The sequence below is a fragment of the Solea senegalensis genome, linkage group LG4 (assembly GCF_019176455.1).
Source record: "Solea senegalensis isolate Sse05_10M linkage group LG4, IFAPA_SoseM_1, whole genome shotgun sequence".
NCBI classification, from domain to species: domain Eukaryota; kingdom Metazoa; phylum Chordata; class Actinopteri; order Pleuronectiformes; family Soleidae; genus Solea; species Solea senegalensis.
This window is the reverse complement of record NC_058024.1, coordinates 21343240-21369042: the sequence shown is the minus strand read 5'-3', so window position 1 is coordinate 21369042 and position 25803 is coordinate 21343240. Positions and strand designations below refer to the sequence as shown.

Here is a 25803-nt window from a genome sequence, read left to right as displayed (position 1 = left end):
AGTCAAAACATCCATTTATTATTGTGCCAAACTAGAAAGTAAGTAGATATTGTATATTATATCTAACTGTGTAGACACTGAAAAAAACAATGTGTTTTGTAGTAGAATGTTTAAATAAAACAGGTTTATTTCAAATTAACGGCAAGAGTAGTCCAAGTGCCTAAAATAGCCAAGCTCATCTCAAAAAAGGTTTCAGCTGCTATTTTCGTCCCTACACTGCCCTTAGTTTTCTTACCCACTTGTCTGGAGTAGCACATTGATGCTCTCTGTGCCCAAGCCAATAATGCTACAGTGGAGTTCACTCTCAATCACAAGCCTCAACTTGAGTGTGATTGACTGAAAGAAGCCTCTCTGTTGTTTTAACAGACTGAATCACAGATTTTTCTCTCCCAATCTGGAATGAAACATTCTTTCAATGTGTTCTTTGTACTGAGAGGCAGAAAGACGGGGACTGAAAAGGATCCATGGCTTATTGGAGATTTAAAGCACGATAGGCTTACTGAATGGTTAATTTCATGGCTGACTTACTCTTTCAGGGATTGATTCTGTGATCAATTTTTGATTTTCCCTTTTATGTGAATTCTCTGTGGTGATTAAAGTTTTATTTTCTCTGCAGTTTTAGGTTGGTATTACATTTGATTTTCAGTTTTGGTTTTATTTCTTTTCCTGTTATGTAGCTATAGGAGAGTGTTTAAATTTAAAGGGTGTATTTATGTGGATTGTGTCTGTGTGCTTCACCTGCAGTTAACCTCTGACTTTTAGTCAAAATCACTAATTTCTAGTACACTTAAAATGACAAAATGGTGACTTTTTCAGGACATACAATGTGTCTATTTTGCTTCCTCCAGGAGCTGAACGTGCGACAGTTAACTCTGTCAACGGACAAGGACAAGTATGGAATCAGTCTGCGTGCTGAGCCTGACCACATGGTGTTGGGCAAGAGACTAAAGGGAGCCTTCAAAGCGGTCACTGCTTCAATCAAGGAACTCACCAACGAGCAGCTTGAGGTCTTTCAGAAGACAGGTATGGTTCTGTGGGAGAATTAGCACATTTATATACCCAGAAATTAAAAAAAACATTTGCAGAGGAAACATTTTAGCAGTGTAATGGCACGTTAGCACTAGCTTGCATGTTCACATTTTCACATTTACAGTAAATAAGTAGGAGGATATTGTTGCCAGACAGTGACTCGGTGAAAAGCACTTGGTTAGTAATAGGAGTTTCAATGCAATAGCTCATCTGCTGTGTATTGTGAAAAAGTAAAATTCTAGTAGAGAGAAAACTCATGGATTCATGTAACTCAACCTGCTAGACACAGAGAGCCAGTTTTATCTTCACAATACACACTCTGACCCGTCTGAAACTGAATTAGAGCTTGAGTACCGATCAAAGCATTACAAGGTATCTTGTCTCTCCAATTATAGACAGACTAGGAGAGCTCCCAGAGTCTCTGGGGAAGGGAGCAGTGAAGGTCAGCAAGGCTGTGGGAACCTAACATTTTCAATCACTTGGATGTTTGAAGTCCTGCCAATTGGAAGGAAATAACCCAAGGTTGGGTGATAGGACAGATGTGGTAGAGGATAGTGGAAAAGTGATACATAGGGGAAAACTCGGATACTACTGATTCGTAAATATTATGTCCACAAAAGTGTTTTTGAACAATTAACCGCTATCGAGTCCTTGTTCCAGTTTAGACTAGAAGGATGGCAAGATGGCTAGAAACTGATTGTGGTGTGATGGCTATTGGTTTTTATTACTCATTTATTCCATACCTGTATCTTTGATTCCATCCTTTTGATGAAGTAAAAGAAAAGAGGTTCAGAGAGAAGATGGACATGAGCGGAGGAGCACAGGAAATCAAAGAGTGGAAATCTAGTTTGAAAGGGAATAGAAGCGACTGTTTCACTCAGCCTCTGGGTGTGGAGTGGAGGAGGAGCAGAACTTTGTCATGGTTTTTAAGTCAGAACACAGACGTGGATAATTGCCGCCACTGGCAAAATGGAAAAACCTGAATAGATTTAGTTTGCTTTATTGTTTAAAAGCTCAGATCCCTGTGGATGAGACTGGAAAGACTGCGATGTAAGGAATCTTTAAATGCCCGTAAATACCAGTCCAGACCACAGATAATTCAAAGCAAAGCCTCACTCGGCATCCAAGTGATGGAACCTTTATTTAGACTGTTTCCATTCAATCTATTTATTCAAATTAAATTAGGAGGAAGCAAAATTGTATAGTCAGCACTGGTTTAATCCTAATGGGCATCAGAAAGCATCTCCCATAAATGTACTTGTTTTTAGAATTATGGCCTTTAAGTTTTACCCAGATTTAGACATCTCCTTTTTGCAAGAAGCATGATTTTCACTGGAATGCAAATGATGATTTTTGTCGTACATCTCTAGTTGACACATTAAGTCCTCTGCAAATCAACTGACTCGGACTGTGGATTATTCAAAGGCAAATTTTGGCGCACCATCTCTGTTCACACAAAGTGCAACACAATTAAGCAAATAAATTACAAGGACTAGAAAAAAAAACTTTAGAATGGCCATTAGACAGATTGAAGATTTTATCATGAAGAACACACATGCTGATTGGTTAGCTGTGTCACTACTCTGAAGCAAAACTGTGACTGCAATATTGCTCAGTGAAATTCCATCCATGATCAGCTGCACTGACTCATAACACTTATGAAACATATGAAAGTGTAAATTGCATGAAAAAAGGCATCTGGTGTGCAAAGGGCTTTTTATGTCTATGTTGATGGCTGTATCTGTGGGTAATACTTTATTATTACTGTGAATAATTTTCAGGATCCATCATGGTAGATGGCCATGAGCTCCACGAGGAGGACCTGAGGCTGATGTACACTTTCAACCAGAGCTCGGACTCAGCTGCACAGTATGAAGCGCACTCTGACGCACAGGTACACACTTCTCTAAATATAGTTAAATATAGTTATTATATTAATGGACAGACATGTCTTCATTAGAAATCAAAATAAATCTTTTGTTTCCTTTGTTTTGTTTTTAAGTATAAAATTGTTTTGAGCTCGTATATACACAGCGTGTGTGTGTGTGCGTGTGCACTTAGGCTGCCTTATACTGCAAAAGAATTTGTGTCTTAACTGTGAGTGTGATGTATGAAATGATTTCACATCTAGTGGAATCCAAATTGTATGCATTTCCCCGCAGACACGCTCTAATCAGTGCTCTTCCAGCTCTTACCACACATGGCTGCACCTTAATACCAGTTTACTGAGTTGGCGTTTTAATTCTGTTACTTTCACTTGCTCGTGCACACACTCTGTAGCTCCCATCTGTCTGTTCGCTCTGTTCTCTTATTCTTTTTTCTGTCACTGGTGTGTGCTCGCTGTCATCTCATTCCCATCTTCCAGCAGCTCTGCCCTGTACAACACCACATTCATTTTACTTCAGTGATTTATGTCAACTACAATATTATCTTTATTGTTGCTTTTTTTTTTTATGTGACAAATGTGTGGGGAAACAATAAAAATGATTAATCGATGTGTTTGTACTTAATAAAGGGAAACAATGAGACAAGCAAAAGGATCATATACCACATTGTTTCTAATTATCCACTCATCATGGGTTATTATTGAGGTATTATTGGTGTATGAGTATGGTGAACAGTAGGTCAAAATTAACCTAAAAGAATTAGGATTCACTTTTATAGTACAAGAAAGAAATACAATTATCCGTCTGTCTCTCTCTCTCTCTCTCTCTCTCTCTATATATATATATATATATATATATATATATGTATATATATATATATGCAGCCCTTACTCGCTTCCTGGTCACATAAAGATGATGGTGGACATCTCTGCATTAGTTATTCGTGCCTAGTGATGCATTCTCATCATATTCATAGGTTTTTTGGATCCTATCGGATTTTTCCTTTTTCCAATATCCAGTGCAGTGATTTGGGCCAGTATTGAATCGATACTGCAAGTGAGACTCACTTAGCTAGTAGACAAGAGGCTGATTGTCTTCTACTGAATATATAGTATGTACAGACGGTATGTATAGTTGTTTTTATGCTGAGGATTGTAATATAGTCTTTTGTGTTTTTTTAAAATATCTGAACAGTTCAGTAGCACATTATCTAATCATATTATTCTAAAATCTTGGACATCCTTGTCTCTAGGTCTTGGTGCTGTTAGATGTCTCCCCAGACCAGTCCATGGTAGATGAAGGCGTTGCCCGAGAAGTCATCAACCGCATTCAGAAACTACGCAAGAAGGTGAGGAAAGTATTTCAGGAGCAATATTAGCTCTGAGCAAGAGTGACATATAACACGCCACCACTGAATTTTACAATCCAGTGTGTAATGAATATGATCTGACATAATTGAAAGTTTGCCGATATATGTAATCTGGGTGGTGCCACAGTGAGCAAAACATGCTACTGAGCAAGTGTGGAAGGATGCTTGACTTGAAGATACAATTATATAATATGACAGTTAAGCAGAGGAAAGGCAGTGGATGACAAACTAAGAAAATAACCCAATGTCTCTGTGTGATATTTATAACATTGATTGCAAGCTGCACATCCACTCTTGGCAGATTTGTTTCGACACTACATCTATTTCCAAAAAAACACAACAAAATACAAGGTTTCCCTTGTTTGGCATCCATAAAAAAACAAAAACAAATAAACCACTACATTTGAAGCCAGATTTTTCTGCCATAAATGCCCTCATCCTGTCAGTGCAGGAAAACTAACTGCCACTTTAGTCTTTATGGTGTAATAAATGGAAGCACTGAAAGTTGAGTTATCACCAACCCAATATGTACTGAAGCCATTTATTAACTAAAATGCCAATTTTGATTGCTACGACACTGAGAGTATTAATCTTTTATTTACACCACATTTTCACTCGTCTAAAAATCTCATGTTTTGTCATATTTTAATTGCATATCACATTGTCTCAGGGTGCCACAGGTGAATGGAATGCTCAAGTATGTCTTGTAATAAACCTGGTGTAATAGACCTTTTTCATAGCAGTTATTTTTTGTCATGAAATAGCAGGAGAAAAACACTGGTTTTACCAATAACATTAATATGATACCATGCAAGTTTAAGAGAGTTGTGCTATTCTAGTGTAAACATAGGTCGCACTATGTTTACACATACTGCAAATCATGTTTCTTGTCTCGATGTCTTCCAATATAGAGACTGAGAAATAATTTCCTTTCCCAAATCAACTGCATTATAGCATCGCTAATACAATAAATCTTAAAGGTTTTAAAGGCCTAAGACTTTTGTAGTAAACTGTAGAAACTGTGTTTCACTCTCTTGCTTGTTTCACCCCTTTATGTCCCTTGCTAATTTTGTCAAGGCAGTTTTTAAATCTTTTCCACTGCAGCGTCACAGTTAGAAGTTTCTCCATCATAAGGCAGGCTTAATGGAAGCTTAATTACAGTCTGGCCCCTTTCAGATTCTAATGTTGGACCTTTGAAGTGGTCTATGGAGTAAAGACGGATTAGCCAACAGCCCCTTGTTTTCACAAGCAACAAACAGTTTTTTCCATCCCCCTATAGCAGTGGTGTGTACTGGCTCCCGGCCAAACTAAATTCCTCTAGTTATTTCAAACTGAGATCTGTTAGGAATTTTCCACCCTGAGCATGGGAATTAATTTTTTAACAATTCTTTGACTTGTTTGGTAGTAGTTTGTGGGTGTGCTTATATATCTTTGCCATTTTTCTATGGTTTTTCTCAAGTATGGTTGAGAAATGGGGGTCAGCATTACTTTTTTTTGGGGTTCCTCACTATCTGGAGGTTTCTGTAGCTGTGTTTGACACACACACACACACACAGCACTAGCCCCTTCAGAGCAGGGTCAGTACCTTGACTTGGCAGGAAAAGCCTATAAACCTTCCATTGATTGACTGCTCCTGTGTATCTAGCTAACTGTTCCTGTGCCACTGAGCCACATACCACAATCCTTGTGTGCATGTGTGTGTCTGTGCATGCACAGGCATTTGTGTGCGCTGTAGAGTGAAAATATGCGTGGCTGTGCACATGTGCCGACTGCAGATTAGGATGAGATCAATGTGTTTGAATGTGTCAAGGTTAGAGGATGCTGGCAGTTGCCAAAATAAATGGACTTTCAGCCAATAAAAAAATCTTTCTGTTCCATTTCTCCTTTATTTGTTCCTGTACTTTCTGTTTTGTGCTTTTTTAAATCTCTGCCATGATTTGTTTTGTTTGTCCTTCCATTTTATTTATCCCATACCTCCTTGCCTCCTTCCTTTCCAGTAATCATTACTTCCAGATTTCAAGTTCTCAGAAAGGCGAAAGAAGCTTTCAAGAGAATTACTACATTGTGACACGTGTCCTTGGCAATCATTAGTTTTAATCAGATTACAGGTTTTGTTAAAAAAAAGAATTGCTATTCTTTAAAAAGTTATTTAAGATGTACTTTTAGCATATCAACTCGCTTTTGACTCATGTCATCATCCGGTGTCTCTTTTTTTCACCCAGAAATTGCATGTAAAAGAGAAAAGCAGCCTTTTTTCCAGTTTCTGAAAATAAATATTCTGCATTATCTCTAAATGTTTTCCCTTAGGCCCACTTGGTGCCATCAGATGAGATAAATGTGTACTACCACTGCCAGCCAGAGGGGGAGTACTTGCACTCTGTCATCCAGGCTCACACAGACTTCATCTTAGCTACCATCAAGGCTCCACTGCTGCCCTTCCCTGTTCCCAACACTGCCAGTGTTATCATACAGGAAAAGACTCAGGTATGAATAGATTCCTACAGGCATCCTGGAATATTGTGTCCTCTACATGACGCACATTTATTTATAGTGAATGATAATTGTATGCCAGCAAGTGCTAAGACGAGGACAAATGTGTCCTTACGTCATTAAATGTAAAACTACAAAGGAACTACAATTCCTTCCTTCATGCTGCTTTTTTCCTTTGTTGCAGCTGAAGGGCTCAGACTTGGAGTTTATCATTGTAAAGGGATCCTCAGGTTCTCGGGTCTCTCTAAATGGACCGGCTTGCAGCTACGTGAACCTCAGGGTGAAGGTCAACAACAAAGAACAAGGTATCACATGGGCGGATGAAAGGGAAACAGATTTTTTTACCAGCCTAAAAAGCTTTAACAAGAAAGTGTATATGTCTAAATTGTCAGAGGTATCTTGCCATTTTGTTGTCATTCTGAAGAAAAATATACTTGCTGTCCAACTCGGGTTTTGTGTGTATAGGTTAGGTTGAACCTGTAATTCATCCTGAACTGTTTGACTACATTGGTGTTTCTCTCTGAATGATCTCTTGATCAGATGGTGTGGTGCTGCTGGAAAACCCCAAAGGAGATAACAGACTCGATGTGGACAAGCTGAAGAGAGTGTGCAGCAGCATCTTTGGAACAAATAACACCCAGCTCAGATTCTTCAGTGGTGGAACTGGTGAGAACCGATCTGCCTGTGTATGTGTGCATGTAATTGGGCCGTTTGGCCGTCTTTCTTAACTGGAAAGAAAAACTTGAAGCCAGACAGTATTAGTCCTTTCAGCTGCTGCAGACTTTATCTTAAGAGTCGACCTCTCAATGCAACTAAGGCATCAATGTGTAAAGTGTTCCAGCAATCACTTTAAAACCTATCATATTAGAATTACAGTTAATGTGTTGGCTTTTTGTCTCAGTTTGTCTGGAGAAAAAAAGGAAATTGTTTAAGCATTTTACATACAAAATTATCAATTAATTTAATATTAAGTATATTTTGACTTGGCTGTTTTGGAGTTCTATTGATTTATGTATTTGTATGTTTTACAAATTACAGAATTGACCAGTAAAATGGACCTCCAGGCTTTGAGTGGTAAAACGTTGTCAGTCACTTCAGGCTCCATACCCCCTGGCCCTGTCCCCTCCTCCGACGCCCTCCTGTGTCCATATGTGAACCTGCTGCTCTGCAACGCACAGCCAGCTGGTGAGAAACACAGGCGCGCACACACGCACATACATATTCACAACTTATTAAGTTATACTTAAGTTGTCTCTCACCTTTTATCGATCAGGCTGACCTTACTTTATCATATTTTTATCATCAACAAATCACTTGAAGACACAAAATCAGCAGTAGTTGAGAAGAAGTGAGATTGTCAGATCTCTTTAGCCACTCCACAGCTCTGATCAATTGGGTGTTAGTAGCATTAGGTGTTAGTAGCACACTTGACTCTGTAACTGAGAACCTGCAGTCGAGTTGCTTTCTGGGTAATGGCACCAGGGGATCTTTCAATCATTTTCTTGAACTGTCAGTTATGAGTGTGGCAGTTTAATTGGAGTGCACTGCTCCATTGGTGCTTTATAAGGTTAAATTAAAAATGAATCAATGTTATCAACAGAATGACTCTGCACTCTTCAACTGCAGTAAAGAAACTGTCCTATAAATCAGCCTTTTCATTCACAACCGATTCTATTCAACTCTATTTACTTGTTTTTAAACTGCTATGGACCCTCTTGTGAGTCAGATTAAATTGAATTGAATATTCATCTTGGATCTACCTCTCCATTCACTAATCAGCCAGACCTCGTCTCTCATCCTCTTCTTCTTTATCTGTTTTCTTGTCTTCTCCTCTTATATGCCAAAGCTTGTGAACAAACCCAAGGGACATGCTGATACATTTTTATTCATACAGAATTTCAAATCTGTCTGGTAAACTTCTCTTAAATTCTCTATCCATCTTCTTAAGAATGCCAGACAGGAGAGGTTGGCACCCTTCTACTGGTGAATCCAGTGGGCCAGAATGGGCTTGACTACTCAGGCCTTATATCTGAGGCGGCCAAGGTTTTCGGCCTTCGCAGCAGATGGCTTAAACTCTACCTGGACCAGGACCTCACCCAGGGTAAGATGGAGTAGTTGGTAGTTATCACATTTACTTCCATGCTGAAGACTTAACACCCAATTATGTTTTGACTGACATTAAGTTGACAGATGGGGACTAAAATCTTATATTCTCTGGCTGCAGAAGGAAATAATAAGTTCCTACTTTGTTGGATTTAAATAAATGGAGAACCAGCAAGTTCACTCGTAGTGTACATCATTTTAATCGTAATTAAAAATTATATAAATACATGTTCCAAACTGGATTTAGCCTGGCATGAGATTGCCCCAAAGAATCAGGTCCAAATGAGGTTTTTAACTGATATAACGTTGGAAATACTAGACACATATATAGTGACAGTAAATTTAGACTCTTTAGACACTTTTACCTTCAACATCTCATAACAAAAGTAGTTTTGAGAAAATGAGTTATTCTGTTTTAAATGTCTTATCATAGACTGGATATTTAGGGATTTTGTTGTAGACATCCAGACATTTTCATAGTGTAAATAAGAAAGCCACGAGGGGCAATTTAGGTTGCCAGTCATTCTTAATTACACTGGTATATTAACTCAAAATTAATTTAAATAATTAAATATCTTAATGTGATTATTATTACATATTATTGGGCAAATTTAGATGATTGGAACAATCATTTTAATCACCCAGTAAAGTGAATGAAGTAAGAATATTTCTTTAATTGCTTGATTTACTCATTAATAGATTTGCCCACTCACTTTTCTTTCATTCCCTTAATTTGAATTCCCCTCAGAGTTAAGTGTATTTTTCTCCCCTTTTATTTTGTGATTGCTTAATATCAAGCATAATGCAACCCTCTTTTTTCTTCTGTTTTTCAGAGCTGCCAGCTGATACATCTGCAAAATCTCTAGACACCAAAACTTTGTTTGTGAGAGTTCTTCCAACAACTGCTGAAGCATAATTCCATAAAAAAAATCCTGGGATCTCACTGTCAACATTTGTCTTGGATATATCAGAAATTTCACACATTTAAGTTTTATACCCACTGATGCCAGCAGCCACTGATAAGAATAAGTGTTCAATAAGACCTGATAACTTTTCATCTCTCTTAAATCCATATTGCCTTTCTTTTGTCACCAGTTCTCAGCGATAGCATTCTAAGACAGCACAATGTGTAATTGGACTGTATTTATTATGGACTTAAAAGTGGGCATACGTCTATATATCTTTTTTTCACAGCAGCTGAACAAAATTACTGGACAGATGTACGAATTCGAGTATGAGTTTGGACAGTAATTTGGAAATTAAGATCCCTGGGAACCATCTATCTTGTCAATATTACTTTATTTTTTTTGAAGCAGTTATTTACGAATTATGCAAACTACTTCCCGTCTAGGCAGCAACACCAATTCACTTTTTTTTTGTTTTTTTAAAGAAATCTACTGCAATGTTTGAATTTGAATTTGACTGCATGTCTATTTATATGGCACTTTCAAAATGTAATCAGGCTGTTTGCAAATCATGTTTTTTTTCGTCTTCCCGTACCCCTGGGTTAGGGTTAGGGTTAAGTACTCTAGTTTGGGGATCACTGGTCCAGAATAATTATTGCTGTGGCTCATGAATGGGACCCAATTTAGCATATTGCCATTGGGGCAGCCCATGGCCAAGAGGAAAGGAATTGTGCTTGTAACTGGAGAGTTGTCAATTCAAATCCAGGGACTAGTCAAGGGCCCCTGAGCAAGGCACCCAATCCCCCCCATTGCTCCCGGGATGCAGATAAGTGCTACCCACTGCTCCTGCGCTTGGCTTGAGTTTGATGGGTTGAATGCAGATGTCAATTTCACTATCACTAATTGGTGTGTGTGTCTAACCATTTTTAATTTCACACATAAACTCATTCTTTTGTTACATGTGAATCCTTTGACAAAATGAAAAGGCATTAAAATAATGAAATGGACTTTCAGGCTGCTGTGCCTTTGGGATAAAGTCATCCTGTAATAAAAAAAATGGCAACAAAATGGACAATGTACTATTTTAGGTGACTAATGGAATAAATAAAAGGTGACTGAGATTCAAAATTGATTTTTTTTTTTTACCTTAACATCCTGTACACACTGCTGACAAATGAGTTTTTATTTTCCAAAGGAAAACCAGCTTGAGGTAACAAAAGACCAGCACCTAACACATTTTCCCAGAGATGATACTATTCTCACAAATTATCAGTGAGAATATTTGTCCTGATTACAGATGACCCAGTAACTAGCTGTCATATCATAGAAGCATCTATTAATCCTCCACTAGGTCATTCCATGAGCTTGTCCTAGTTTTTATGCCATCACCTCAGCCATAGCCAGAGTTAAGTTTTCAGGTTATCCATCATCTGTCCATTGTCTCATTCTTGTGAATGTCATACACACATTCACTTGGCCTCGAGACTTTGATGATAGTTTGGTGGTCACTGCCCAAGGTCAATATAAAAAAATTGACAACTGAAGAATTCAAAGTTTAAGAAAAGAAGAAATGCCGTTTGTTAAATTCTTTATGCTTCACTTTATAGAAGTCTGAAACTAATGTGTGTGTGTGTGGGGACTCATTATCATCATACTCATCATCCAAGTCAGGAACAGATAACATACATACATTCACCCTGACATCACATCCCTTTGATAAGCTCAATGTCATCAAAATTTCAATACATAGTTGTTGCACTATCTTTGTATGATCTTGTATTTATGATGCAATTTGTTCAATGTGTTAGGTCTTCTCCAGCCCAGCACAAAGATTCTCAGTGCTGATAAGGTCTGGACTCTGTGATGGCCAATCCATGTGAAATGAAGCACAATGTCAACATGTTGAACATGTTGAAGCACAATGTTGAACATTACACTGTAAACTAAACGCTACAATTGATCATTTAATTCAGTTTTTGGCTGATTTGACATCCCGGGTTTATACTGACATCCACAGGCATGGTGCTAGTGAAAAACTGTTAATTAGCAGTTGAGCTAACCCCCAATTTCCTTTTTTATTTGACACACAATTGCACTTATAATAGTTGTGTTCATAAACATTTGCTCTTCGCAGGCTACTACATTATTAACAGCTACGCAGTATATTGAAATGCCTCTGAACTCTCTGAAGCACTGTCTGAAGTGTCTGAAGACAAAGTTTTAAAGTACATCACTGAGCTAAAATAACTTATTTTTAAAGCGATGCACATTTTGCTGAATACTTGAGCACATTGTTTCACACTGAACTTATACGGTACTAAATGTACCACCTCAAAATGTGAGTAGTACAGTGCTTAACAGGGAATTAAAAGAAATGTATACACAATGTGCACTGGTGCAAAATGTCTTATTTGGCACTGCAAAAAGGATGACTTGAGAGTTTTCAGAAGACCAGTATGATGCTGCTCGACATTGATAATGAATGGTTGGGCTTCCATTCGCTGTCTTCTCTGTGCCATACCGGATCCAGGGAGAGAAGTGTACAAAGAATGGGCTTCTAGGGCGAGTGATTGCTGTATATATAATTCCTATATGACTAACAATCCCCTTACAATGTCTAACTCATTCTTTAACCTTGCAGGCGACAGTAGATGTTTACTTAAGCCATTGGCTTTTTCACAATGCGCAGAGGAGCATAACGTGTGGAGCTCACTAATGAAGCAGTTGCATTCACAGCATCTGCCACATCCCAAAAGACAATTTTTAACCTCTGCATGTTTTTGAAGGAAACTGGAGAACCTGGAGAAAAAAAATGCAAACTGCAGACTTGGTCCGGGACTGAGGTATTTTTGCTGTGAGGCAGTAGTCCTAGCCACTCCGCCTTCATGTGACCCACATGGTTTTTATGAATCTGAATATTTATGTGCCTAAGCACTTTCTGTGTTTTGTACATACACTTTTCATGTGTAATTACACACAGTTTTACAAATGAAGCCCCAGGTCAGTCACTCATCTTGGTTGACGTGAACGTGAGCCCTCTCACTGTGTTCAAGAAATCTCATGACGTGCTGCGGTGACGGTCATTAATGAAGACAAAGATGTGCGTTTTCAAGAATATATGGATGAAAAGGACTGACCAGCGAGTGTGGTGGTACATCGACTGGATGAATAATAATTGGTATGTTTCATTTTAGCAAGTCTAATGTTGTCAAGTTCATTAATATTTACATTATCCTGATTTTTATCATCTTATCGCTATTTTGAATAAAAATAAATATTTTTGCAGCTCCTGTTTGAGCTCAAACTATGTGACACCATAGTCAACTATCTTTGAAATTTGTCTCGGCTTGTGAAGCCAATATGACCACTGTGTCACAACCTCTTCCAGTAGTTACCTTTTATACATACACATTATAATTTACATAAGTGCATAAACAGTGTACTGATTGCTCAAAAGTAAACTACACCAACTGAATTCCATGGAATTTTGTGGAGGGAAGGGTAAAGAAAACAACACATTTCAGATTTAACGTTGTGGATACATGACTCCTCTCCTTTATTTAATGATGCAAGATAAGAGTGGGCAAAGGTAATCATGTTTTGTGTTATTGCTTACATTTACCTTCCTGGCCAGGTATATGACCTTCAGATCTGTGCTAACCAACCCATCTGCAGTGGTTGCATAACATGTTTGTGCCAGGCTTTTTTAAAACATACAGGCGAAATGGAGGGGCACCATCTTAATCTCCAAACAATTTCCCCTGTCACATTGCTGCTGTGACACAAAAGACCATTTGTAATCTGATTTGAACAGCCAGAGCATTCAGACTGAGGCCCTTAATAAATCTGATTTGAATCATCTTTTGGGGAACAATTCTGTCCATTTTAAAGAAAAAAAAAAGGGAAACTAATTGGGGAGAAGGAGTATTTTTCATTTAATTTCACTAGAGTAGGTGAACACATATACCTTCAAACTGTCTTACAAAAGGCCTGTGTTTTTAAAATTTGGCCGTTAATGAGACTCAAAGCTAGCTAACCTGCGTCATTCGCAGTAAGAATGCGCAGTAGATAACAAAAACACGTAATGTTTCGACTTAGCGATAATGTTCTCACATTTCCAAGGTTGTTGGTGGCCGTCCTGCTAACTTGTTAACAGTTTTATGCAATACCTGTAGTTGTTTCCGTCAAACATTCCTTAAATGTCCGAGTTTGAATTTGTGAACGTAAAACAGCCATAAACGCAGCATGTAGCTCACAGGTGCAACAGGCAAACAGGTGTTCAAATTAAGTTACATTTAGGGCGAAACCTAAGGCAGTGAAGATCACATATAAGAAAAACTAATGGAAAAGGTAAGCAATTACGGTTACTGTCATGAAAAGTGTGTGAATGTCAAGGAGTTTTTTTGGGGGGGGCAAATCCTTTCCTAGCTTCTATCTTAGCTTAGCCTTTTAGCATCTAACTGTACAGGATAAAGGATAAGATGAATTAGTATCATTAAATCTGTATTTATACAGCACAGTATTATCGGTATTAACAGTAATAATAATAATAGTAACACAAATAAATTGTTTATTGTTTATTGTAATTTGTAACTCATCATATAACATTAGCGTCAATAAAGTGAGGGGTTCTTCCTGACACACTTGATGATGATTGAGGATAAATTGATTGCCAGACAGTCCTGAAGCCAGTCTGAGTTTACGTCGCTTCATGACCAACCTCCTTTAATTGACTTCTCCACACAGCAAACAAAAATATGCCACGCTAAACCGTAGATTCTGTTAAATGTTACGCAACAATTGACCTCCTTATTCGCCTGTAATTCAAGGGAGCTCTGCCCGAAGTAACTGCACCGCAGCGCAAAGTGGATGAACGCATTTGGGACTGCGTCGTGACTGAGCCACAGAGCAGCATCTATCTTCATCCTGATGCGCCTGCCTCCTCTTCATTACCCTCACCCCCATCCACTCCCTCCTGGATCAGCAGAAACAGGTAAGACAAGCATCCGATTTGGAAAACAAAAAAAAACAAAAAACAACTCACACATTGACCAGTTAGTGGGGGATGGAAGTGGAATATCGTGATTTTACAGTATAGATTTTGCGATTCTCTTGAATGTCTGTCTGTGTCGTGGTTGTTGGGAGAGCGCTGTCACCGTGGGCTGAGTGATAAGGGGACATAATGTGGCATCTGTAGTGAGATGCGTCGACAGAATGACACTGTTGCTACCCATTCAGTCTGCTGTCGTTGCCACAGAGACGTGCAATCTGCCGCAGGTGCTGTACAACAGAGGGGGTGGATGCAACAAATTAGTATCTTTTCCACTTCTATTTTTGATTATGTATGCTGCATATAATTTATTTATATTGCACAGTTTAAAGACATCGTGACTCACTGATAATATGCACTCACTGGCCACTTTATGAGGTACCCAGGACACATAATAAAGTGGCAGGTGTCATCCGATGTGATCTTCTGCTGCTTTTGCCCATTTACTGTAATGCTCAAGTGTTCTGTCTTCAGTGATGGTCTTTTGCGTACCTTGGTTGTAATAAGTGGTTATTTGAGTTAGTGTTGTGCGTCTATTATCTCAGTCCTATCTGTCCTTTCTGGGAATCACAGGGTACCTCACAATATGATATGCGATACCATTAGTATCTTTTACCAGTATTCTGTGATAATCAATATATTGCAAGACAATCATACATGGATAAAAGCGTCTGCTAAATGACATGTAATGTAATGTAATGTAAATACATCATGATATCTGTCTAACTGAAGAAAACAAAACATATGTAAAAGAGTAGGGTTTCTCTATTTATTCACAACATAGAGAACAATGTTCATAAAGTCTATGTGTTGAACGTGGATGGGGCATCTCTTAATATTGCGTTCTCCGCAAATATCCCGCTGTAAAGTCCCTCTTCTTTGACCAGGTAAATTCTGCCGCACCGCTGTTAGGAGACGTGAAGTAGTGATGCCTTATTTAATAAAATAAAATATTGATATTTGCACTGGCATACCCATTATTGTATTGTATGAGGAAGGACGACAGTATACCACATTGATATTTTGACCCATCCCTATTCTCCTCTGATCTCTGGCATCAACAAGGAGTTTTTGCCAAGAGATCTTTAACTCATTGGATATTTTGCCCTCCCCTTTGGGACTGCACGTTAAAACTGTGGAATACAAGTGTTACTCTTTCTGTCTCAGTAAAGTCATATAATGACCAATAGGTTTAAAAACAAGGCACTGTTAGTAACATTAATAACCCTCTATTATGTGAATGGTACATAATAAAAATCAAAGTTTAATATGGCAGATTGCTTTCACCATTAGTCTTCCTCACAAACTCTAGCTCGTTTGTTACTGCTCCTCTGACACTGAATAATGCATACATAATTACATTGTTTTTCCTTTTCAGTAAACACTGATATCTAGCAGCTGACATGTTTGCTGTAAAACAAACAGTGTGTGGTAGTGGAGATCAGGTCATGCTGGGCATGACATTGGCTACTGTGAATACAGTCTGAGGAAGTGTAGTGAACAAATGGTGGTTGAGGGATTAAAGCTAAACAATGTGAACTGAACACCAACAGAAAATGCAACCAACTCAGCTTCTTGGCTGAGAAGAAGAAGATATACCATTATGTTTATTGTTTACACAAGCATTTGCACATAGAATATGCTATTAGTTAATGAAATGAATTCTAATGCGCTTTTAGAACGTTAATTACTGCTGCACATTCATTCCTGTAGAATTAATTTAACCATATCCAATTCTCACTGCAACAATCTGAAATACTGTTGTGGGCAATAGGCAGCATGGTCCTCTCAGCATGTTTGGACAGATGGATAAAAACTAGTCTCTTATTATGTTTCTTGTCAGTGTCTCTCTGTTCTCTCATCTCTTCCCTCCCCTCGCCCTGTCTCACTCGGCAGCTTGATCAAACACAAAGTTGTCCATGGTGTAATCTCACAGTGATAAAAGTGATGGGTGGTCTTGGCTGTCAAAATGTGCTAATCAAAATGAGCTCAGAGTAATTTGTATTTTTTCAGTTTCATAAACGTGGGCACTGAGTAAAATGTGTATTTCTTGATGTCAGTTATGAACAGGACACCCAAATTGAAACTGTTATATGTTTGTTTCACTAGTTTAATTTTAACAGTATTACTGTATTATTGTATTGCTGCACAACATTTGGCTGCCCAACTGTTGTTTTGCAATAGCCGTCTGTAGACAGCATATATATTGCTGCTATACTGCCTATAACAGTAATAGCCATGGGCACAGGTGGCAGCTACAGCTTGCCAGTAGTGCCCTCTTAATATATAGATGCCATGTATCTAATTGTGCCAAACTTAGCTCCCAGATTGCACTTTACCCTTAAAGAAAGCAGCAAAGGTTTATTATGTTGTAAGCCATGCTGAGCCAACTTGCCTGTGAGTCTTGGCAAAATTGGACTTCCAGCTCTTGTGCTTAAGATTCAAGATTCTTTATTGTCATTCCAACACACATTAAGCCATGAGGTGGGAACGAAATTATAGTCTCTGAACCCGGGAACCTGGGTCAGCCCGAACATTAATAAACAATTTAAAACTCTGAAGGTAAAGTGCTGTATATGGCAATGTGAAAGATTAAAAGATTTGCTCTAAAAAATTAGAGCAAAGCGCAAAAGTGGATACACTGGATGGTGTTTCAGTTTCTTAAAAAAGGTTAGTGGTCGTTTCCCCTACAGTGAAAATGCAGTTTAACATGAAGTTCGTTTTTATCAGGAGTCCTTGTTTAGTTATAGTTATATTCTCGTTAAATTATGTCAAGCCAAGAGCCAAAAACCTGCGAGCATCAACACACGAGATAAGCACCATGACACACACCTGTTAATATGTAAATCTGCAAATGACTTGTTGCTCAAAGTTCCATTTAACATGCAATCATGCCTCCTTGCCTCTGATGATGTGTTCTCCTGTGCTGATGATGTTGAGAAGAATTCTCTATTACTGAACAGCAAGAACAGCAACCAGCAAATCCTGCATATATGAATTTAAATAGATGTTTAAGAAAAAAAAAATGTTTCTTCCATGTCCACAGTTATATTTCCAAGCCAACACCATCATTACTGTACAAAATAGTCGGGGAACCTCTCTGTGTGAGTTGCCTTTGATTTGGTGTGTTAGATGGAGCATCTGTCGTACCCATGGCAGGATATGGGCAAAGTGAAATTGCTGCATTTACTGTTGCGAACATCAAATTCACAGTTTCTTTTTTTTTTTTAAATTAGTCTTTCCATAAAAACAGACCTAAATGACCCTTTTGCTGTTGTTTGCTGTATCTGGCCCACAGTCCACTTTTTTGGGACCTTGTTTTATATAATTATTTAAAATGCTTTTTTTTCTGTGTATATTATTTTATACATGCATTGTTTTTCGACATTTTTACTTTCATACTTCTACCTCCAAGGCTTAAAATTCCTGTCACCTATGAGGCACAGCAGGTGCCCCCTGACTGGTCACCTAAGTTCTTTCCTGCTGACTTACTGTTACTGTTACATTGTGCGTGGTTGTGTGGCTTTTGACATGGGAGTGAGTGAGTGAGTGAGTTTTTTTGCATGTTGGGACTGAACGTGTGGTTTGTGAAAAGGAAAGCTAATTGATAAATTGTCCCTAGTAGGAACAAATTTAATTGCTCAATTTAGAGCATCTACAAATCAAATACATTTATATTGCCAAATCACAACTTGTGTTATCTCAAGGTACTTTACATAGTCAGGTTGAGACAGCAATTTTCTTTTCATTTTTTTAGTTACAGTATGTTTGGCCATGTGTATGAAAAAGAAACCACTGAAATAAATAATGATATGATACTGTGAGCTTTTGTTGGAGGGCTGATCTTACAGTTTTGTAAAATTTAAAATAAAAAGAAGGATGGAACACAATGCTAGAAGCAAAAGACAAATCAGTCTTAATCGTCTTTGTGCTGGAGTAGATTAATTACTATTATCATTATTGTATTTTCTCTGACTGAGATCAGGGTTAGGGTAAATATTCACAGATTCACTGTTGGCTCACACGCAGACAGACTTTTAATACCATCTGCATTTCCATGAAAAATAATAAATCATAAATAATATAGTACATATTTTCCTTGTAAGTGACTGCTAGGGATGAGACAATACCACTTTTATGTGTCCGATACCAGTACCGTTATCACAAACCTGAGTATCTACTGATACTGATATAAGTCATTTTAGACCATTTATGAACTTATGACGCTGTTAACAGCACATGCTGAGTAGGGCTGAACGATTTTGAATAAATATCTAATTGCGATTATTTTGACAGGAATTGCGATTGCGATATGATTCATATCGTAGAATAAGATGTGTATAGATCCGGACAATAATTAATCTAATTATTAATCTAATCTAAACTAAAATTCAATTTTTACACACATTTTGGCTTTAGCAGATATTATATTGTGCTCCTGCGATTTCGATAACATTTTGATTAATTGTTAGGCCCTAGTGCTGAGTCCTTTCAAAGACATAATTATCCAACTGTGTAACAAATATTGTTCTCCCAAAGAGAATCAATCAGCCCAAAACATAACTTGACTAAAATGCTTTTCCTCGTGTATCATCCTTTAGTGTCTGTTGTGCAGTATGTTATAGATAGAATGTCATTAATCTTCACCTAAGATGTTATCAGGGGCTGGTTATGTTGTTACTGGTAGCATGATGCTGAGGTCATTTATATCTCCAATATGAGCTGGGTTGGAATTTTATGTGCCTTTTGACTGATACATAGGTACGTAGGTAATAAAGAGATATTTAGTTTCAGTGTTCCACTGCAGGTCATGGGGTTACCATAAAGCTCATTTAGTAGAAATGGAGGTGTGAAGAACCTTGATCTCTTGCAGAGGTAAAGAATCTAGATTGAAACAACATTGTAGTATATGAGTGGGCATTGGCGTTCACAGTAATATACAACAGCCTGGCCATTCAGCTGGTCACAGTCATTTGTTATTTTATGGAATAGTTGTGGCATTGAAATTGTTTTGTATCTTTTGTTGCTCAAACTGAGCTGTTCTTAAGCACACAGCATGAAGCCATTACATTTTAACATTCTGTTCTGTAGCTTTTAAAAAAAAGAAAAGCTTTTGCAAAAAAGCATGCTGAGTGAAAGGAAGTTAAATCACACTTCTCTTGATTCTTTATTCTCCTTTTCTGTTATTTTTCTCTTCATCAATTAGCTATCAATGCTGTTCCTCACAAATAATATAGCACAATCTGTAGGTTAGAAATAAGCTTGTGTATTCTCTCCCAGTAGTATAGTTACAAAAGTGAAGTATTTCAAGTATTTTTCTAAATATTTTAACTGCGATCTCTATTGAGGTGTGTCTCCATATCATATTTGTGGCAGTTGTTAACTGTAACATAACATACAAGGAGAGTAGAGAGATATTTCTTCAGTACCCCTTGATTTCCTATTACGTGTGAGAAGGTTTCAATGTTCGAGGTACAATTTAGTAGTAGTTTTGGTGAAGGTTAAAGTGTCTTGGAAATTTAAATGTAATGTTCTCTCAAGTCATGCAGACACTGGATACACTGTGTGTGTGGTTTGTGGGTATTGTCTATTTAGAGCTCGGTCTGTGGGAGATTTCCAAATCTAGCAAAAAGGGCAGGAGGGCATGGGAAGACCGCCACTTCCTCGTGTATCATCCTTTTCTGTTGCATGTACTGTATGTGTGTGTGTAAACTGTGTGTTGTCAAAATTACTAACGATAGAGTGCAGTGCACAAGTGACAGAATAAGACACTCCTGCATGTCCATGCGCACTCAGTTGTTTGAGGGGAATTGTCCTACATGTTTTAATTTTCCTTGTGGCTCAACCTACAGCAGTTTTATTTAGAGAGCAAAATTCTTTCACTGCCACTGAGAGTGATTCATTATTTTAAGAGTAGAGTAGTAGTGATTTTTAGAGAAACAATGTAACTGAAGTAAAAGACATAAACCTGACTTATTGGCGGAATGTTTCAATATCAAAGGATGTTGCTATTTTCAGATAATCCAGGATACATTGTGTTATTTTCACCAAACTTCGTGTTTAGGTTGTGTTCACTCTGTTAATTTAGTAATTTAGTAACTTCTAGGTCACCTGGTCTCGCCACACCTGTTTCTCTCACAATCAATCTGCACTTTATATTTCCTTATTTTGTAGTTTATGTGGCTGTTAAAAACTGCCATGTAGAACATGAGTTATTATTATTTTTGAGATTTGTACACTGGATGCCCTTCCTGATGTAACCCTCTCATTTATACAGGCTTGATGCCGTGATGCTAGCAGGTCCTATGTAGTATGCACAGGACACCAACTCTCTCCCTCCTTGCCTCACTTCCTCCATCTCTCCCTCACTGCCCACCCCCTTCCCTTCATTTGTTCTAGGGACAGAGCCCTAGAGTGAGGCTTATTGTTCTTGTACTTTCCTGTGCTGTGTAGCTTTTCTGCCATCCAGAATGAGATTTCATATGGCAAATCTGTCAATGCGACATGGAAAAGCCAGATCCGGATCGCTGTCTGCTACTGCTACAAGCTGTTTAGGTTATATATAGCTTTAGTCTCAAACAGGACACTCTTGCCACTACAACTATCATCAGCACCAAAAGGGATATCTGTGGAAACTGTACCTGCCACCGTATGTTTTTCTCTCTGGAATTTCACTGTAAGTAAATGCTTTTAAAATAATGGCATTTCCATTGAATTTGAGAGACAGTTTTTTTTATCTATGGAGAGAGCACACATGGGTAAGTTGGAAGCATAGGAACTGTACCTGTACTTTTTATAAACCTTTAGTTTTGCACCACTTGATAATTCATGTAGCGACACTGGCAATAGACAACTTCACTGCAGGTCAATACATCAAACCGCCTTTTTTGAATTGAACATTGAATTAACATTTTATTGAATCATATACTTACTTTATATTTGTTGTTCAAGCGAGTGACTTTTGTCACAATTTGTGGTGGTGTTGCTTTATCCAATCAGTGTCTATTTTAGGGTGAATCTGCTCTGTAGAGGAAATATTTGTACAGACAATCACACAATCAGTGACAGGCACCATACAAAACTAATTTCTAAGAATCACAAAGGTGCCAAATTTGCAAATAAACTATTTTAATAGTTGGTCAAATTAGTTTGGAAATGGAGGGAGAGAATATATTCAGGCTACATATTGTAAGGATACACTACTAATGGACATGAAGACCAATTGTAACATTAATGCAGTCACAAGAAGGGACAAACGATGGATTTGTCTAATTGCTTTTCCAATGTTGACTCTTGGACAGAACCAAAGCAGTATTGTTTGCAGTATCCTTTTATGGCAGAGTCTTGGTGGATCCTTCATGAAGCATTACTTCGTTGCCAAGACAACAGGCATCTCTTTGCTATTTTAAAAGTGTACAGCAGACTTTTTGTCATTGGCACTGTAGAGCCTACCTTTAACTCTCTTCCTTGACTCGGAATGCACATCTGAGAGGCTGACCTTTCCTCATATGGTTTTATTATTGAAATCAAATCGCTGACTGGGCATTACAGACATGAATGCAGACAAATGGAGCTGTTAATTGTTGGTATGCAGTGTGAGTTATGACCAGCCCTATTATGACTATCTTGTCTGAGAAGGGAAATGTGTTTGAGAGTGTGTGTTTGACACTAAGTGGACCATTTTAAACGTTCCTGTAAGTCCTGTCCATTTAGCACTAACAACCATGGCACATTCAAAGTCACTTAATTCATTCCTATTTTGAAGCTTGGTTTCATCTTCAGCAGGTCATCTTCACCATGTCTGCATACTGTACCTAAATGCATTTATTTGATTTGATGCATATGATGGCCTGATGAACTGATGATGTGGAAACATGCATTTTTAATGAGTTTGTATAGTGCTGGCCGGTATACAATTTTTTAAAAAAATTTTATGATTTGGATTTTTCTGTATACTGCAATACTGGTATATGAAAAAGGGAACGTGGTGCAGCAAAACACTGTTTGACGAGGGACCCTTTAGACTGCTGCACCACACATGCTAAGGGCTTAGCTGAAGAAGCGATTTATTCCACCACCTTATCAGAAAACATGAACCAATGTATACACAGTTACACTGTGTTACGTTAGCACAGTTATGGGGCAGCACCTGTGGAGAGGAAAGATTTAACAGTTAATCCAATAAATGTAGTTTCAGGAGCCAGAACTTTCTGATTCAATTTAACTTACAAGCCTAAAAAAAATCCAAAACAAATAAAACAAACTAAATTATAATAATTACAAACATCTGGGCTAATGGACAATTTTATGAGGTCAATTGGGCAATGGTGGGAGATTATGTTCAAACGTATTACAAACCTATATGCAGACAAATTAACCTGCCAGGTGTTGATATGAAGCATGAGCTTAACAATAATGCTTAACAAGCAGTTGAACACATGTACCGAATCAAGTGACTGTGAATGTTTTATCTGATACTCTTCAAAGAATGGCAATAATATTTGGGTTTTTAAGTTTTTATTTAGAATATATATATATATGTATATATAATCCTCTCTACCAGTTGACAATTAAGGTTTCTTTTAGGATTTCTTAATCCTCAGTGCTATTTTTTTGAATGCTATAAAAAATGACTGCTTACATTTGTTCAGTGTAAGGATTGAGTGAGCTCCAAAAGTGTAGCAATGTTGCCCCTGAGGGATGAACTGGAGAGCATGGGGTTGATGGAGTATGGTGCAGGGTCATTGTGTCAGACTGGCAAGCTGGTTTTCATGACACCAATTACCTGCAGTGGGGAGTGTGTTGTGTATGTGTAGAATTATCCTCAGTAAGTCATCCTCATCGTATCCTGGATTTACCCCATCTCTCTTTTCTCACTGTCCTTTAACTTACACTTACCTTTACTTTAACTTTCCTCTGTGTTCCATGAAATTCATTCAGTCACTATCAATCTCTCAAAAATGTCCAAAATCTGTCTTGATAAACTGTATTTTAAAAGAATGTTGTGAGAAGTAGCTGAGAGTGCTGACATGTTTTCACTCAGGGATGTAGTAAATGTTTTATGTTATTGGTTACTCAATAGCCATCAAATGATTTTTGTGTTTTGTGTCACTAGGCAGTGTAAAGGAAATGATGGGAAAATTGAGCTTGCAGTTTTCTTACACAAGTTTGAAGGAGTGAACGGAAAAATCCTGTTTGGTGAGTGGAAATATCCCCTGAGAGGAAATAACTTGACCATGCTAATGCTCAGTCCAGAGACGAGTGTACCACGACCATTTAAGTGCCAGTAGAGAGATACAATCAGTGAACCCACACACTCACTGCACCCAAGAACAGTGCAGGATAGAGCACAGTGAGGAGCTACCTGCATGCCTCTGCTCACACAGTTTCTGCTCCACAGAAATACAAAGACAGAGATATTCCTCTCTGCCTGCTCTGTTGGTTTCTGATGGGACTGTGGGACTGGGTACTTTCTTGGCAGAAAATTTCTACACTTTCTAACTAGCAAACTTTTCTTAAAATAGCAGCTGTCCCAGGCCACAACTGGGGTTACTCAGTTCAATCATTGCTCTTAATTAGCTTCTTGTAATGATTGCAGCTAGAGGAACAAAGTGGAAGAACTGTGGATAAAGAAAGTGGAGGTGAGGGAAGAAAAGAGGGGGATAAGGCTTGTGAAATAAATGTTCATGTAAAGAAAGCTGTTTTGTTGTATTTCTGCATTTACATACTTAAAAAACACAGTGTGTTTTGCATTAGTTTGTGTGTGTGCGCGTATGTCATGGTGTGTGGGTTGGGTATTACTCATGCCATAGGGACTTAAGTCAGGCCATGATGCAGTTACATTATACAAATACAAATGTATTTCCAGTAAGGAAAATCATTACATTTTCAGATAAAGATATGTATGATTGCAACAATAAATCAATTCATAAGGGACTTCTTAGTTAATCACCATCAATTAATCGGTTTGTTGGTGTGATGTCTTTGCTTCTCAATGACAGGCAACAAAGCACATTTAAGGACATTGTCTTTTTGAAATTTTTGAAAATTTTACCATTATCTGACTTTTTATGGACCAAACGACTAATCCGTTATTTAAGAAAATAACTGACTGCTTAACTAATATCAAACATAACGATAAGTTTGAAGGTCATGGTAAGGCATAGAGATGGTGTAGGTTAAGATCAGTGATGCTTAATTTATAGTTAAGGTCATGTTTAGTCTCCAGAAAAGGGGAGCCAGTCAATACTCTGATATAGAGACAAAACTTGAATGTGAATGTGTATTTGTGTGACTCAGGGTGCTTTCAGATATCATGCACTGAACTACAGGGAATTCCCTTGTTCTTTGGGGTATGGGTGGTCTGGTCTGAGGGTCCCAGTTCCATCAAGCCATGCTGTCTCTGGGTGCAGAGTGTGTCCACATCTGAGGGACCATATTCTTCTTGGGCCTGCCCCTCTGTGAGGTGGGCAAGTCCTGTTGCACTGGTGGTGCTCTAGGGCCATGCTTCCCAACCTGGGGTCCAAGCTCCCCTTAGAGGGGCGCCAGAGATCACATGGGGGGGCATAGAGCTTTGACTGCTCTGAGTTTGTGATGCACAAACATAATATAATTATGTTTGTGCATCCCAATCAGACACTCTACTGAATAATCAGAGGTCAGTATCATCCAAATAAAAACTATCATTTGTTTGGTCCACCTTTCAGTTTATTTAGCTATTTGTCCTGATCGTGTTCCTGTTGTGTGAGAAACGTAAACGTGCCAAAGACTCACAGGGATCAAAAAAAGAAAACAAGGCAATACCTTGGTTTTGATTTAATGGAAGCACAGGACAGTTTATATCCATATACACTGTGAGAATAGGAACAAAAACCTTAACTTTTTACTTTATTCTTTTTTGTGTGCGTGCCCTGGACAGGGGTTTGGGATGGGGGGCCCTGGTTTGTCCTGGACACAAGTAAGGGGGGCTTC

At 38.1% G+C, this 25803-nt stretch overlaps 2 protein-coding genes across 3 annotated transcripts in view; both read left to right on the top strand.

Moving 5' to 3' along the window:
• Positions 1-10910, top strand: part of iars1 (isoleucyl-tRNA synthetase 1) — a 42521-nt gene extending 31611 nt beyond the window's left edge. For both annotated transcript variants that reach the window (XM_044023886.1, XM_044023887.1), the window contains exons 26-34: positions 849-1023; positions 2811-2923; positions 4168-4263; positions 6592-6768; positions 6959-7079; positions 7315-7440; positions 7813-7959; positions 8723-8875; positions 9711-10910. In XM_044023886.1, coding sequence (XP_043879821.1) covers positions 849-1023; positions 2811-2923; positions 4168-4263; positions 6592-6768; positions 6959-7079; positions 7315-7440; positions 7813-7959; positions 8723-8875; positions 9711-9793 — 1191 coding nt within the window. In that variant the 3' untranslated portion in view covers positions 9794-10910. The remainder of the gene's footprint in view (positions 1-848; positions 1024-2810; positions 2924-4167; positions 4264-6591; positions 6769-6958; positions 7080-7314; positions 7441-7812; positions 7960-8722; positions 8876-9710) is intronic.
• A 3742-nt stretch (positions 10911-14652) lies between these two features.
• atp2b2 (ATPase plasma membrane Ca2+ transporting 2) overlaps positions 14653-25803 on the top strand; it is a 97341-nt gene continuing 86190 nt past the window's right edge. The window contains exon 1 of the mRNA XM_044024105.1: positions 14653-14775. The gene's annotated coding sequence lies outside the window, so the exon portion shown is untranslated. The remainder of the gene's footprint in view (positions 14776-25803) is intronic.